The sequence below is a fragment of the Cavia porcellus genome, unplaced genomic scaffold, assembly GCF_034190915.1.
Source record: "Cavia porcellus strain 051 isolate PalLab524CR breed Dunkin Hartley unplaced genomic scaffold, mCavPor4.1 scaffold_14, whole genome shotgun sequence".
In the NCBI taxonomy this organism is placed as follows: Eukaryota; Metazoa; Chordata; class Mammalia; order Rodentia; family Caviidae; genus Cavia; species Cavia porcellus.
In genome coordinates this window covers 65,584,974-65,601,370 of record NW_026947497.1, presented here as the reverse complement: position 1 = coordinate 65,601,370, position 16,397 = coordinate 65,584,974, and the positions used below count along the sequence as shown (strand labels likewise).

At 39.8% G+C, this 16,397-nt stretch overlaps 1 protein-coding gene across 4 annotated transcripts in view; it reads right to left on the bottom strand.

Moving 5' to 3' along the window:
• Klhl24 (kelch like family member 24) overlaps nt 1–13,237 on the bottom strand; it is a 37,291-nt gene extending 24,054 nt beyond the window's left edge. The window contains exons 1-3 of one of the 4 annotated variants that reach the window (XM_003477047.5): nt 13,001–13,237; nt 5,770–5,832; nt 1,051–2,031 (exon numbers count right to left, since the gene is read on the bottom strand). In XM_003477047.5, coding sequence (XP_003477095.1) covers nt 1,051–1,970 — 920 coding nt within the window. In that variant the 5' untranslated portion in view covers nt 1,971–2,031; nt 5,770–5,832; nt 13,001–13,237. Of the gene's footprint in view, nt 1–1,050; nt 2,032–5,769; nt 5,833–12,075; nt 12,252–13,000 lie in introns of those variants that run through there. The other 3 variants (XM_063261119.1, XM_013160187.3, XM_005006857.4) reach the window with 3 other exon arrangements.
• Nucleotides 13,238–16,397: the final 3,160 nt, after the last annotated feature.

Genomic DNA, 16,397 nt, shown 5'->3' with positions numbered 1-16,397 from the left:
AGTCACATTCCAAAACATTAACACTCCAAAACAGAGTAAAATGTAACGTTTTGAGTAATGCTATATAGTAAATTTATTGAAAAAATGGAGCTGGTATGGAAGAACACTGTTTTTACAATGATGTGGATATATTTAACACTACTAGAGTGCATAATTAAAAGTAAACAAGATGGCAAATTTTATGTGTTTTTTACCATAACACAAAAGAAAAATAAAAAACAGCTAACTTAGCTTTGTCAGAAAAATATTTAAGATTCCTCACTGTAGTACTTGCTTATTCACAATAAGCATTATTTTTTGGTATTTAAGCATGGAGATTATTTTTATACAGTTATGAATTAAAGTCCATAGGCATTTTATAGAAATAACTTATTGCAAGAAATGTGTTAATAATTGAATTCTACCCCAAACCTAAATTTACCAAGTACAAGTAGCCTTAAGAAAGCCTCTCAGAAGTGGTTAGCTAACTCTGTACCCAAAGACTGTTGGGAAGAAAAGTCAAATGTGTTGAGACATGCAGTTACAAAGATCCTTTGTAAAAAGCCTTTGACAGAACAACAATAATGAATAAAAGCCATTGTTGAATCTAGTCTTCATTACAGCTTTCATTCTTATGATTTACATAACCCAAAATGAGTCTCCAATTGTATAAAGCTACCTATAAACTAAACATATAAATGACTACTTTGAGATTGGACTCAGGAATTATAAAAATATTTTTATTACTTTATTTTTTATCAACCATGGATGTTCTAGTATTTAAATCCCTGTAGAATGTTTAAAAACATTTTAAAGCCAGAAATTTAGCTCAGTGGCATAAGCACTCACCTAACAAGCGTGAGGTCATGAGTTTGATTCCTGGTACTAAAAAATATTTTTTTTAAAAACAACTTTTGGATGCAATACATAAATGTACCAATTCTTTGACATGAATGTTACTATGTTTTGCAAATATATATTAATTTTTAAGAAAAAGAGAAGAAAAATAAGTGATAAAAATATCAACTGAATCCAGCTTTTCTTAGCCGTGTCTGTAAACGGTCTACTCACCTGCGTGGCCGAGTCCTTGGGGACATCATTTCATTCCCAAGTATGTGGTACCGTCTTGCTTCATGCAATAACTGGTAACACTCAGGAGAATTCTGGATCAATTGGTCCACCTCGACTGTTTGAACAAAATAGTTAGGATGCAACAGTGGGAGTCTCACATGTGTCAGGAGCTCGTGCAGCAGTGGTCTTCTCAGATCAACAGCACGATAGACCCAACGCATGACAGCTTCAAAAACCATCTCCTCTTTACCAATAACAAGTTCATCGCTACAGATATAGTCAATGAGTTCATCTTTGTCAAGCTCAAGAAATTCTTCATGCTGGGACACATCCTCAAAAGTCTGTAATGCAAAGGTTTTGCACTTTGTGAAGAGTGTTTTGAGTGAATGGGTGTCAGCAAAGCGCTGGATTCCTAAGCAGTTACAAGGATCAAGTTGCTCCTCCAAGAACTTGGCACATGCATCCCGGAGAACACCAATTTGAAAGAGGCTGGAGGTTTCAAAAAGATACTGCACATTCTCGGTGGTGATCTTCACCTTTCCAGTATAAACATACTGCAAAAAACATTCCATAGCCTCAGCTAAAATGCCATTGATCTCAACCAACATTTCTCGGCTTTCTCTGTGGTCATTACAAAACATAGCTCTGAAGTAGCTGCTGCAGGCGGAAAGAACAGCTCTGTGGCAAGGAAACTCTTTTCCTTCCACACAAATGATAACGTCTGTGAATAAGCGGCTGTCTCGGAATTCATTAAATATCTGGAGTATGTTTTCCGCATGGGATGATCCTGAAGAGAAGTCAAAAAACTCACGGCCTGTCAGAGATTTAGGGTCCATTTCAAAAACTTTACGCTTAGTTGCTGGCGAATCGCGCATTCCAAGATCCTCTCTATTTAGTCTGCGTCCCAATATTAGTACCATTGTTACATCAGACGGCTATATAATTGCTGAGAAATGGTTGTTAGGGATCTTCTTTATGTAGCTAAAATTTTTAAAAATGAAGGTTTTAGAATGTGTAAAAAATTCAGTGTTCAAGTTACATAATTTCATTCTGATGTAACTACAATAATCACAATCAATATAGTTCATAGGGTTACAGAGTGTGATCTCATTTTAATAAAAGTTAATGAAAATTAGCATATGCACTATTAAAACATCAGGATAATCTGTAAGATTACCCCTGAAGTTGCTCAGTTGAAAGGATACCATATATGTTTTAAGTTACAAATAACCTTCCACGTTCCTTTTATACAGCTGGATTTCATTTTTCTTACTAACTATAAAGGTGTGAGACAAAATTTGACTATATTCAGAATCTTAAAAAAATTATAACTTTTAATACAGCACTGTTATAATGGAATTTAGCTAAATCTATCTTGTATCTATCAACACTTTAAAAACATGTATATTGTTTGACTAGAGTCTCTAGCAATCTCTCCCTCAGAAAATAATCAGCAATATGGAAAGGTTTATCTACAGATTATGGTGTATTAGTAGAAAATACTTGAAGCCCTACAATAAAGGATTAGGGAAATGAGAATATAGTGTCAATCAATGAAGCTATTAAAAAGCATAGAGACCATTTAATGATATAGAGAAATATTAATATTAGCCAAAAAGGTGAAAAGGTAGATAATAAAACATCTGCTAATAGAAAAATATGTAGATTAGTTCATCCAGGGATAGAAAATAAGAGATATATATGCCAAAAATACTTTCTCTAAAATTCCCGTTATAAATAGGTAATAGTTTGAGATTTTAAAAAAGTATGTTATCCAGGCTTTGCTTCCTTCTGCTAATACAAGGAAATCCTCCAAGCCCCCAAAGACTACTATAAATAAGTAACCAATGGCTTTTAAGCACTTGGCTATAGTTATTCATTCTCTGATGTTAATTTAAGGGAGTTCTGTTCCAAGTGTGTACATTTCTGGTAGGTGACACATGACCCAACATATATTTGAGTTCTTAAAGGAATGTTCATCTATTCTATGCCCTCAGATGCTGATCTGCAGCCCCTTCTAAACGTCCCAGCTTATTCCTGATATATATCAGCAATGCATCAGTAAGAAGGTAACTAAACTACATCATGGTTTATTCACAAAATGGGGTGTCATCGTGCATTCAGAAGCCACAAAGAAAATTGCAATTTGACAGCTAGTAATCTTAAGACTGTACAGTATTTTGTGTATTTGCTCACATATTAAATTATATCACACTTTAAAAAATCCTTAGGTGTCACAAAGGAGAAGAAAATGTGATTAAAAAATCAAGAACAATTTATTTTATTATATATTCTTTCCCATGTTGTTAGCTTTGTCATTGTTTCCCAATCATTTGTTTTTCTTGGCAGTACTAGGGCTGAAACCTAGGGCCTTCTCGCTGAGTAACATTTCCACCTCACCTAGATTTTTTATTTTGAGGCAGTCTTTCACTAAAGTGCTGAGAGTAGGCTAGAACTTGTGATCTTCATTGTAATATTCACTAGATACTTCAACTTCCACAAATTCCCTCACTGTTCACACATGTTGCTTCTATCACCACCACTAGCAGCAAGTACTTACATACTTATTATTGTCTGTCAAAAGCCTGTGCTCACCAAGAGTTTAGAAACATTCAAATAGTGTTGTTGGGGTTTGAGTTTATTCTTTAATGTAGCTGCAACAAAGCACTGTAAAAAAGGTATGTAACAATCTAAGATAGCATAGATGAGATGCCACATTCCCACAGACAACACAGTTCCATCTTAAATGACTACTACTTTTTTTAGACAGTGTCACTGTTTCCAACCTGCCCTCTAAGTTACTATGTAACCCAGGCTAGCCTTGAGCTCTCAATCCTCCTGCCTCAGCCATGTGCTCTGCAACACCTGGTCCCCTAAAACTTCTATGACTACTTTTTTTTGTTTTGTTTTGTTTTGAGACAAGGTCTCTCTGTGTAGCCCAAGCTGGTCTCGAACTTGCAAGGATCCTCCCCTGCCTCAGCCTCCCAAGTGCTAGGATTACAGGCATGTGTCACCATGCCTGGTTCTATTGCCAACTTTAACTTCTTCCTACAGTCTAGCACTCAATCTTCCTGCTCTCCTGATTTCCCTCAAGTAGATGGGTATCAGGTTACTCTGATTATTCAGGGGAAAGGACCTGAGCATGCCAGCTGAAGGACACCTAAATGCTTGCATTCTGTGGACACTTTCCCATTCCTTAGTCTATCTTCCCTTGTGTAAGTAAAGTCAGAGATAACTGAGCAACTGTATTAGTCAAAAGGGATGAAAGACAACAATGAAATAAATAATGCAGTATTTTCATCTGAGATCCCAAGCTGGGGATTCAGAGGCAGTATGCTGACATTTAAATAGTCCTAAGATGACTGCAAGTATTATGCTCTGTGATCTCCTCTAAGAATCCTGAAAAAAAATCAGGAAGTTGTTGACTATCTCTCAGGAAAGATTTGATTAACTATTAGGAGCTAAACCTCGGTACTAATTTTGTGTCAGAAGATTGATGCAACCTTGGAAACTTTATTGTATGCATTAAAAACAAAACTACTAAAAATCTTTTTTCGACTGCATACTTTCTGAACTCTTTACATGGATCAGCTAACAGAACTCTATATAATCACTTGATAGGGTTGGTACTACAGTTAGCAAAAACGTTGGCTTACAGCCTTAGAGTTTTACATGCAGTTACTCCCTGATTACGCAGAGACTTCATGTGTGCCACACTGCAGGCCTCCACAGGCTGTGGCAGTCCACGCTTGTATGTATATGTTCATATACACATGCAGATAAGCATGGGTTAACATTTAAAAACCTACTTAGAGTGCACACAATCACTTCTGAATTCCAGGTTCCATGTCTATGTAGGCAGTAGCATACATCGTATCAAATGTGGTTTTTTTTTGTTTTTTTTTTTTTTGTCTTTTTCCTTTTTTATCGGTACCGGGGATTGAACTCACGACTGCCTGCTTGCAAGGCAGGCGCTTATGCCACTGAGCTAAATCCCCAGCCCCCAAATGTGGTTTTAATTTGAAATTATTTCAGTTACATTTCTATATACAGAAATCTATTCTCCATAGCAAGACAGATCACTGATGCTATCTAGATGTCAATTTTTTTGCTGTTAAAAAAACTTAAGTATGTGAAATCACAAGTAATAAAGAGGGAATAATTCGATTATGACAAACTGCGGTGACCTGGTGTATAACTTATATTTGACTCTTTGCTTTACTAGTTTTACATTATGATAGGATTAGTCACAAAGTCAGTTTCTCAAATTGAGAATTTACTTTTTCTTTTATGAACTTATTTTTAAATTCAGCTTATCTAATTTAAATTCTTCTTGCATTTCAGATTCAAAAAATTCATACAAGCAACTGTAACTTTGACTAGAGAAATAATTAGTGGTGTTAACAATAAAATACTATTGTCTCTGTTTTCATACATTGCATTTTCTCAGTGTTTAATTGAAAATGTGTTCAGAATACAAAATGAAGTATCATATCTTAAGAACTAAATTTCTCTTTGGCTCAAATAGACAAGCAGGAGATCATATATGAAAGTATTTTAGCACTGGGGGATACAGGCACATGACCATGCCCAGCTTCTTTATGATCTTACAGACAGAACAGTTCCTTGTCACTCTGGTGTAAGTTATCTGTGGTTAAAGTACAAAAAATTTACACTTTCTAACAACGTTTACACAATTTATAAGTATTAGGAGTATACCTTTTTAGCATTTGCTTGATCAAAGCTCCCACTGGAGTATTTGTGTTGTTTAAATGTCCACACCTAAAATAAATAACAACAACATATAAATTGGACACTAATCAATTTATACACATTTGGCATTATTTACTAATATGCTGTAAAAGTTCATAGTGAATTCCAATTTCTGAATGAAAGTTCATGTTTGTGTAGAAAGTCAATAACACTGAAAGCAAATTAATAACTTTGTAATTTTATGTCTTTTTATATATAAAGTAGTTTTTTAAATCAACTCGAGTATTTTACCCTGCAATAAGATGTTTTTTTGGTCTTTTTGACATAGGGTCTCATTCTGCAGTTCAGACTGGCCTTTAATTCTCTTTGTAGCCCACACTGTCCTCAAATTCACAGTGATCTTTTTGCCTCAGATTCCGGAGTGCTGGGATTATAGGCATCTGCCACCGTGCCTGGCTGCAGTAAGTCCCCCTCCCCATAAGACTTCTTAAATGAAAAATGAGTAAAATATTCATGGCAACACCAAGCTTAATATGGCACTGAGATTAGGAAAAATACATATTCTATGATAACTCCACTTTGGATATTTGAAGAAATGTCTGGAAATTGGTATTTAATTAAATTTTGTTTATTAGATAATTCATAGTCTATCAAGATTACCATAAATAATTTAGTTACTATGTGTTGTACAACTTATAGAATCAACGTAAGTAAATATTAAGAATTCAGAAAATTCCAGGTTTTAAATTCTTAGTTATCTAAATTTTTCCATATATCATGAGTTAATGAAATTATTTTTTTCTAATACACAAATATGCCTTCTACTTTATTGAACATTATAGACTTACTGCCTATAGAAGCCCAACTAATACAGAACAATTCTTTTCCTTTTTTGTTCCTCTTTCTTTTTGTGAAAGGGAAAGATAAGAATGCTTAAGAAAAAATACCAGATGTTTAAACTGTGCATAGACTAGCAATAGTATTTAAATACAAGCAGTTTTGATTTCTGGCCCAGAAATCTATAAATAGAACTCAAATTCTAAATAACTTTAACAAATTCAAAAGTTACTTCCAAAATAAAAAATAAACTACAACTGATATTTAATATACATGCGAACACATCTCTATACCCATACTGTGCTGATAAGGGATATTACTTTCAGACATCATTCTAATTTGTTCATAAAGAATACTGTAATTTGGCTAGATGAGGGGACTATTTGTTCTGGGCTAAGGCAGTATTTTTCTCAACAAATAACAAGATCCAAGTCATTGGAAGGATTTGGGTCAATTCAAAAAATATTTGTAGGGAGCCTAGTCTGTGTCTCACATTACAGTTGCAAATACTGGATTTGGATTAAAATTTAGACTTTGGAGGGGTAGGACTAGAACAAGAATTCCAAGATAGCAAAGCAGATTCAAATTCTCAGCATTCTTCCAGAAGAAAACTAGAATAGAGCCTCTAATTATTCATTTGGCTTAGTATTATACCTTATAGAGTAGAAAGGGCAAGGCAATTCACCTGGGTATTTTCTGCAGAACTTCTAGGTAATACTTACCAACCTAGTATAGTAAGGGCAAGGGACTGAAGAAGTCGTACAGACTCTGGAGAAGATGCATAGTAACAACTGACCTACATACAGAGCAGCCGTACTGCCACAAGCTTCTTTTTCCTTTAGAATAAAGGAAGCCTATAAAAGAGATTACTATCATTGTTAAAGGTAATGTGGACTAATGAAGGATTTTAAGGACTAAGTACTATACCAGAAAACACAGGAAACCAACAGCACCCCAACTAACAAGGCCTCTGCAATCTGTGGTGACAAAAAATGCAAAAACAGTGCATCACCACTAGCCATGCTCTATAATACTCCTTCTCAAATGTAACCAAGGATGAAGAACCCAGAGGAAACAAGAAGAAAGGTTAAAACAAGAAGAAAGGTTAAAACAAGAATATTAACCAAGAGATTTATCTTTAAAGATACATGGTAACTTAAAAGAGGAAAAACCGGCAAATAATTGCAACATAGTAAATTATTTTAAAATAAACAGCGAAATGTATTGAAAAAAGTATGACAAAAAACCAAGCAGGTTTTATAAATTTTAGATATTTTTACTGTCACAAATGTTGCTTTAATTATCTGAGAACCATTTTTCTTTTGTACTTTTCGTGCTAAGGATCATACCCACGGCCTCACTCACACTAAGCAAGTGCTCTACAACTGAGCCACACTCCCCAGCCTCTGATGAGCCTTTTTAAAAAATTACAAATTTGCACTGTTAAATTCACAAAATAAAGCATTGTTCTGGAGAACTGATCCTTAAACTAACTTTTGCAAAGACTATATTTAAAGTCCAAGCCAGATGTGGTATGCCTGGCCTGTAATCCCAGCACTCAGGAGGCTGAGGCAGGAGGATCATTGCAAGTTTGAGGTCAGCCGAGGCTACAAAGTGAGTTCAAGGACAGCCTGAACTACATAGTGAGACGCTGCTCAAAAAGATAAAAATGCAAAAATAAATAAATAAATAAATAAATTCTACTCTTCAAGCTATTTTCAACATTTCCAATCTCTTGCATGCGCATGGTGCTGCAGATCAAACCCAAGGCCTTGTGCATGCTAAGCTCATGCTCTACCACTGAGCTAAACCCTCAACATCTCCAATTCTTTTTTTTTTTTTTTTTTTTTTGTCTCTTTTAAGACAAAGTTTCACTCTGCAGTTCAGGCAGGCCCTGAACACACCTTGTATCCCAGGCTAGCCTCAAACTCTCAGCAATCCTGCCTCAGCCTCCTACGTGCTGGGATTACAGGTGTGCTTCACCACGCATGAATTCCAATCCTTAATCCAATTCCTTAATCATCCAGTATCACCAAGATCATATTTAACTACCAGAAGAGATCCAAAACCAACTAAAACCTCTCGTTATGTTATTTGGCTAGAAATATAATAAGTAACAATTACTCTGATCAACTAGAACATCAGATGAGTGATATACCTATTGGACTTTGGTGAGAGAAACAGAAATACAAGGGGGTGCATAAATTTAGATTTTAATATGTCAGACTAGATAATACACTTCTGTAACTAAAAAATAATACTATCTTCTCCTAAATCATAGAAAAAATCAAATATTTCCAGTGTTTTTCTCCCTTGCTATAAAACTTTCAATTATTGGTATTTTTAGACTCCTAAAAAGAAAAAAAAAAATCAGTCATTGAACATCATACTGCCCTGTTTTGCCTACTTATGCTTCTCATTAAATTTGACATGTAAACAATGTCATTAGCCTTTATCTTTTTTTTTGTCTTTAGTTTCTTTTAGGTGCTTAATGCATAAATTGAAAAATCTATAGATTTGTGACATGTTTTCTGTTCACAAAATTGTTTTTGTTTTTCTGTTAGAATTATCTGCAAGGACACCACCAGGTGCTCTGTCACATGAACAAGTTTGATAGCAAGTATTCTAAATAACTTATGTGTAAAAGCATTTTAAAGTGTATTTTTATTCACCTTCCTTGTAGCATAAATTATGGAATCAGGCTGGGGAATGTAGTGCATTGGCTTAAGTGCCTACCTGGCAAGTATGAGGTCGTGAGTTTGATCCCTGGTACCAAAAGGAAAAAAAATTACAGAATCAACTTTTAGAAACCTTACCCAAGAGTAAACCCTACCATTTTGGGTCTTGCTATGTAGTTCTGATGGGCCTTGAACTCACTATGTAACCCAGGTTAGCCTAGAACCTGAGGTAATCCTTCTGCCTCAGCCTCCCAAATGCCAGAATTGCAGGTGTGCAATACCACACCTGGCCTAAACCTAATTATTTTTTAAAGACATCAGTTTTAGTATTCTGTGAGATTACCAACGGGGAATGGTGGTGCACACCTGTAATCCCAGCACTTGGGAAGTTGAGGTAGGAGGATTTTGAGACCAATTTGAGATCCTGTCTCAAAGAACAAAAACAGACTTCCAAATGCTGAAAAACTATGTTCACTAGATGATGAATTTAGGCAAAGATAAATTTTTCAATTATAAAAAGCAGTCATTGTGGTATTCTTTCTTTTTTCTTATTTGGACACAGGGTCTATGTTGCCCAAGTTGGGCTCCAACACCTGGCTCTAATGATCCTCCTGTCTCAGCCTTGGAGTACTGGCACTGAACATGGCACTGAAATGGCTTATTGTGGTTTTCATAATAGAAAGGACTTTTGGTTTTGGGTTTTTTTTTTTTTTTTGAGACAGGGTCTCACTATGTAGCCCAGGCTGGCTTTGAACTCATGGAGCCTCCTGCCTCAGCCTCCTTATAGGTGTGTGCTACCACACCTGGCAAAAAAGGAGTTTTAAATGCTGGCAAGGCTGTGGTGAAAAAGGAACCCTCCTATGGAAATCTGTATAGAGATTTCTCAAAGAACTAAAAACTCAATTTCATTTGACTCAGCTATTTGTTTCCTAGGCATCTTTCTGAAAGAGTTAAAGACGTATCACAGCAACACATGCATGCCAATGTTTATAGCAGCACAGCTCATAATAAACAAATCTTGGAAGCAGCCTATATGTCTATCAACAAATAACCAGATAAAAAATGTGATATGTATACATGATGGAATACTACTTGGTTATAAAGGATGGATTTGAGACTTTTATAGGAAAATGGATGCACCTTGGAAACAGAATGGTAGGTGAAATATATTAGACACATAACCCCAAATACCACATGGTTTGTCTATGAGAAATTCAAAGCACAAATAAAGAGCAAAATAAAAGACATAAGGAAACAAGGAGACAGAGCTTCTGCAAATAGGAAATGGGTAAAGGTGTGGGAGAGGCGGATGGAGAAGATTTAAGATGTGTCATGTACATGTGCCAACCAATGTAATCATTGCATGTCAGACATGAACCAAAAAATAATAATGAAACTGGGAGAAAGGGTTTCTAGAGTCAGGTGAAGGGAAGGCAGAAAGGGGAACAAAAAGACTCTAAGTATGTTAAGTACATGTACCCACCCCTAAGATGAATGTAAACATCATGTACTGCAAAGATGTACTAATAAAAAAGTGAAAAAATATGAAGTGCTAAGTGGCCACACACACTTATTTCAGTCATAACAGAAAATCATAAAAACTTACTTCATATGTGTACTTGTGAGAATACTGTATCTATATTTTTCATTATATAGCCCCTATTTATTTAAAAAGCCCCAAATTTCTATTTCTAGGTTACAGGAAAGTGTATTTTAAAAAATCCTGCAGTCAGTTATTTGCTATATATAGCTAATATTTATTTCGCAAAGGCTTGACCTTTGGGTTTTAGTGAAGTGGCAGAAAAACAAGGAAGTTTAAAAAAAAAGTGTATTGAAAAAACATTAAGGTTTAACAACTTGGACAGAAGCCAAGAAAGTTTAAGATGAAGCTGATAGCCATAATTCACAATATTATTCCTTCTTCCTGTTTAGAGACTAAGACACGGACTTTGAGTAAACAAGTCTTTATCACGGGGCGGTTTATTTTTAAAGGTCAGACAGTTGCATTTATGCTTATATAGCTGTATTAAAAACTCTCAGCGCACTAGCTATGCGGCAGTTCGAATCACAACAGTTGTACATTCTTGAGCTGTCATCTCTAGCTGAATTTTAAAAATAGGCTAAGAATGTCTAACCAATGAAAACTGCTCACATTTAATTTGTTTCACCTAGACGAACTCTATCTTCCTCTTAAAAAACATACTGCGTCTTGGTGAATTGGTACAGATTCAAAGAAAAGAAAATCTGATTAAACCCAAGTACCCTATTAAGCCAAAAGACTAGAAAAACCACTCTGACTATACATTATGCATAAAAATGACTTGCCTTCCAAATTTTATAACCATCATCTTAATTTACAATTTTTAAACACATCTGCACTTTACTTCTCAAATCGTTGAATTACCTAGAAGATTAATACACAGAAGTGTGTGAACCAGATCCCCCAAACAAGGAAAACAACTCAACTAAGCTGGAGATTAGAAGAATCCTTAAAACCTTAGAGGGTAAACTCAAAGTATCTTTTTTTTTTTTTTTAAAGTAGAAAACATGCCAATCTTAACAGACAGCTGCCTTTAAATCTAACTTTAAAAACCTAAGAAAGATCAACCCCCAGGTGATTTTAATCACCCAGCTGGTGCACTTTAATGGTCGTAACTGCAAATGCTAAGAAGAGGTTTATAGCCGCCAAGAAGAGCAAGTGATTAATCATTATAAACTATTGTGACTAGTCACTGGCCCACGGTCACCCTCGAATGTGGCGTTATGCGTTATATTTAGCTGTCTAAACCCTTCTTACAGAACAGGCTGGAACCAATCCGCAGAACTTCCTTCGTACCATCCTGGCAGACGATGCGACAGCAGTTACAGGGCGCTGATTTTCCGGTCCTCGGAGGGCGGACCTGGCCGCAGTCTCCGGCAAGCCCGGAGCTGCCCACACGGGCTCCGGCTTCAGCAGCTGCAGAAGCGCGCGCGCCGCTCTCAACCCGCTGCGGCCCCCACAGCCCGGCGCGCTCCCGCGCGTCCTCCAGCTCACCTTCAGGGGGGCGGGAAGTATACGGCCCGGGAGACCCACTTAGTGACAGGTCATCAGCCAATGAGAACTCAGAGCTCCACAGTAGGCTCCGCCCACAAGCGCCGCAAGGGCCCAGGCGCTGCGCGCTAACGGTCTGCACCCCGGCACCCAGGACAGGAACTACAGTGAAACGCTGCCGCGGCGAGGAGTGGCAAGGGGCGGGGACTCAGCCGCTAGACGCCCGCGGCCCCCCACCCCCGCCCGGCCGCGGCTCTCCAGGGACGGCCGCCACAGGCCGGGTTCCCGGTGCGGGCCGGTAAACAAAAGGCTGGCGGGCGGGGGCGACGTCAGGTGACGGCGCCGAGAGGGTTTCGCAATCGCTCTAACGGCCCCGGGCCGTGTCTTCAGAGCTCCACCACTGGGCCATCGGCGCCCGCGGCGCTGCGGGGCGGGCAGCCCGGACCTCCGGCCGTCGCGCTCGGGCGCTGCCGGACGTAAAAGGAGCTGCAGCGCCATGTGAAGCCCCTCGGTTGCCCCGCGGGCCCAAAGCCCCGTCCCGTCCCTCCAGGGTGACAGCGTGGCCCCAAGGGCTGCCTCGGCCGGCGACCCCACGCCCCGCAGGCCACGCCGCAGTTCCGGGCGCGGGTGTCGAGGCGGGTTGCCCTCCCCCGGGGGTCGTCGCCAAGCTGGGGACGCCCCCTACACACACCGTGCGACCCGGTGACCCCTGCCTCAGACAAGGGTCCTGCGGGTCCAGCAGCAGCCTCCGAGGATTCCCGCCGCCCCTTCGTCTCCGGGTCCTCGCCTTGCGTCCAGTCCGGAGCTGTCACCCCGCCAGGTACCTCTCGGCGACGGCTGGAAGCGGCTGACTGCGCGGAGCACTCTTGGGCGCCGGCGTCCAGGAAAGCCAGCAGTCCCGGCCCCAGCTCACAACAAAGGAAACATGTGACCGTCCCGGCCAAAACACTGAGCGTCACCCAGCTTTGGCCAATCCGGAGGGCGGCCCCGTGCGGGTCACTCCGGGAATTGTAGTTTCAAAGCGTGCTGACGGCAGAGATTGTGTTGGCAGAGCCGTGTTACGGAAATGCAGTTTGTACAAGGAACCTAGTGAGAAACGTGCGTAGTAGGCTTATTTCCCTCAAAGTCCTCTCCAAGACCTTAGGCACAGACACATGACTAGAACTTCTCAGAACCAAAGAGCTTGGAAAGAAGGCTGGAAATGTCTTTATTTGAGCATTTCCTGGCCAATTGGGAAGTCTGAGAGCCTGAAGGAAAGACTTAAGAGAAACTTCCTTTCTTTGTAAGTGACTTTATAATTTTAAGCAGACATGTAAGTTGAACCAAAATATTGCAAATCAATTTTCCAAGGCAGATCAACTACCCAAAGGGCGTTAGTTTTATCATTTTGTCTCTATAAATAAAATTACCAGGGTTTTTTTTTGTTTTGTTTTGTTTTTTGAGAGACAGTCTTCCTGTGCAGTTCAGGCAGACCTTCAGTTCACTTTGTAGCCTAGGCTGGTCTTGAACTTGCAATAATCCTTCAGCCTCAGACTCCAGAAATGCTAGGATTACAGACATGTGCCAACGAGCCTGGCTAATTAACTGGTTTTTGATAATAAAATTATAATTCATTTCTATACTTCATGAATATAATCTGGTAAATAAGAGGATGTGTTCCAGTGATCAGGAAATAATATGGAAGTTGTATCCTCTCTCTCTCCCTCCTTTTCTAGGTCTCTTATTCAAATTATTAAAAATGAAAATGCCCGCTACTTATTGGGTATCTACTGTAGAGAAGGATAAATTTCCTCAACCCCCTCAGGGTTCCTGGGTAGTCCTAAAATAAAACTCTGGCTTGACCAGATCCCACAGGCAAAGATTTGAGAGCCCGATGTAAGATTTCTTTCTTTTTTTGGTTTTTGAAACAGGATCTTGTTATGTAGTTCAGGTTGGCCTTTAGATTACTGTATAGACTAGGCTGGCCTCAGCCTTCCAGTGATCCTCCTGCCTCAGCCTCCCAAGTGCTGTAAATAGGCATGTCCCACCACCTGGCCAAAGAATCCTTAATTTTCTGGCTCTAACTTCTGGATTCAACAAGGTGTCTGTAACAGATGGTGCTGCTGCCAGCCTATGATGCCTCACTCTGGGTGCCAGAAATTGTAGAGGCAGAAAAATGTGATACTTTTTCCCAAGCATCGTAAGGGGCCCTTTCCATGTTCCTAATAACAAAAGACAGTTTAATAATAGAAAAGCGTAACAAGTTTATTTAATTAATTGCAAAACGCCCCCACCAACCAGGCATGGTAGTGTACACCTACAAGCTTACCATTTGGGAGGCTGAACAATACAATTTCCAAGAGTACTAGACCAGCCTGGGCTGCGTAGTGAGTTTAAGGCCAGTCTCAACTACAGAGTGAGACCTGTCTCTAAACACGTACCATAAAAGAGCAAAACACGATTTCTACAGGGAAGGATACAGCTGCATGGTGGCTCACGCCTGTAATCCCAGCACTCGGGAGGCTGAGGCAGGAGGATCGTTGCGGGTTTGAGACCAACCTAGGCTACAAAGTGAGCTCAAGGCTAGCCTGAACTGCATAGCGAGACCCTGTCTCAAAGAGACAAAAAAAAAAAACACCACCAGACCTTCCGGAATCTACTTTGGAACTCCCTTGAATGAAGAGGTCATAGTTCCACTTCAGGCAGGGAACTAAGTGCAGGAAGATCACACACAACTCTGAGAGTGTTGTGGGTGTGGGGCCCTTTAGGCAGCATCAGGCATCCCTGCTCCCCTCCCCCCAGATCAAATGGGACCACACCTTTCTTGCACCACATACTTGCAAACCCCTCTGCCCTCCTCTCAGCTTGCGGTGGTCAGAGTCTCCCCTGTCCCGCAAGGCAGTAAAAGTTTGGGTGTCATTTAAAACCCTCTGGGGCCACCTAGAAGAAGTGGACCCCTGAATGCACTTGGAGCCCCTTGTTGAGCTGAAGCTCAGCACTTTGAGTTCCTTTCCCACCACAGTGCAAAAGCATTGATGAACCTGTGTGTGTAGCCCAGTGGTCCATGGAGATGTGCAAGCTCCAGGTTCAATCCCTACCACTGGGGGAAAAGGAAGAAAAAAAAGCATTGGTTAAGGAGATTTTACTGAAGATTTTGCGAAGACAGGATTACCTGACATTTTATATTGCCCAGCTCTCTAATGATCTCTTCTGTCAGCTCCTTTTCCCCCTCTTCCTCTGGGCTTCTGGTACATGTGTTTGGGTCTCTTCTCTTCCTGGGGTCTCTTCAACCTTCCCCTGAGAAGCCCTTCCTCCTGTCTCCACTTGCATAATCTGTATTTTCACAATAATCACCTTTCAAATGAGAAGGTTCTGCTCTTCAGAAAACAGAGACTCTCATAAGTAACAAATTATCTCTACCCAGCTCATTCCCACTTGTTGTCCTCCACAGAGGTGTAAGTGTCTGCCTGTGTGTTAAGAGAGGGGTAAATATAAGGCACTGTTTGCTCAGGCCACCTGCACCTCTCCAGTCTTGGAGCACCAAACTGTTGGTGCCCTCACTTCTCCAGGAAGGAGAGATCTAAATCACCTCCCCGCTCTGGTTCTCCCTGGCTGTTAATATCAGGAAAAGTCTGAGTTATCCCTGTGGGATCCACTGTTACTCTAGCCTCACCACAGGTCATGAGCCCCGCTAGGCCAGGCAAAGCTTGACATCAGACATACCTGTATCAGCGTTAGATTTCTACAGGGAAAGATACAGCTGCAAATTTCCATTTTGATGGGAAAAGAGAAAAATCTACCACCAGGAGGATGAGCTCCCCCCAACTCTTGCTCACAACGGAAGCAGGAAATTACCCTTCCATCTTTTGGGGGTGGTGTTTTCTGGAATTGGCCTTCACAGGTTTGCAGTACAGAGGTGAGGTGTTAGAAGGCCGACTCTTGGTGGCTTCGAGATTTTGTGAGCAAGCCTCCCACCCTAGATACAAATACTGTCATGACTTGGTACTTGACTACTTTGAAACCCTGTGAATTTGGTACTCTTTGTGTGTGTGTGTGTGTGTGTGTTTGCACTGGGAATCAAATTCAGGACTTTGCACTTGGCAGGCAGG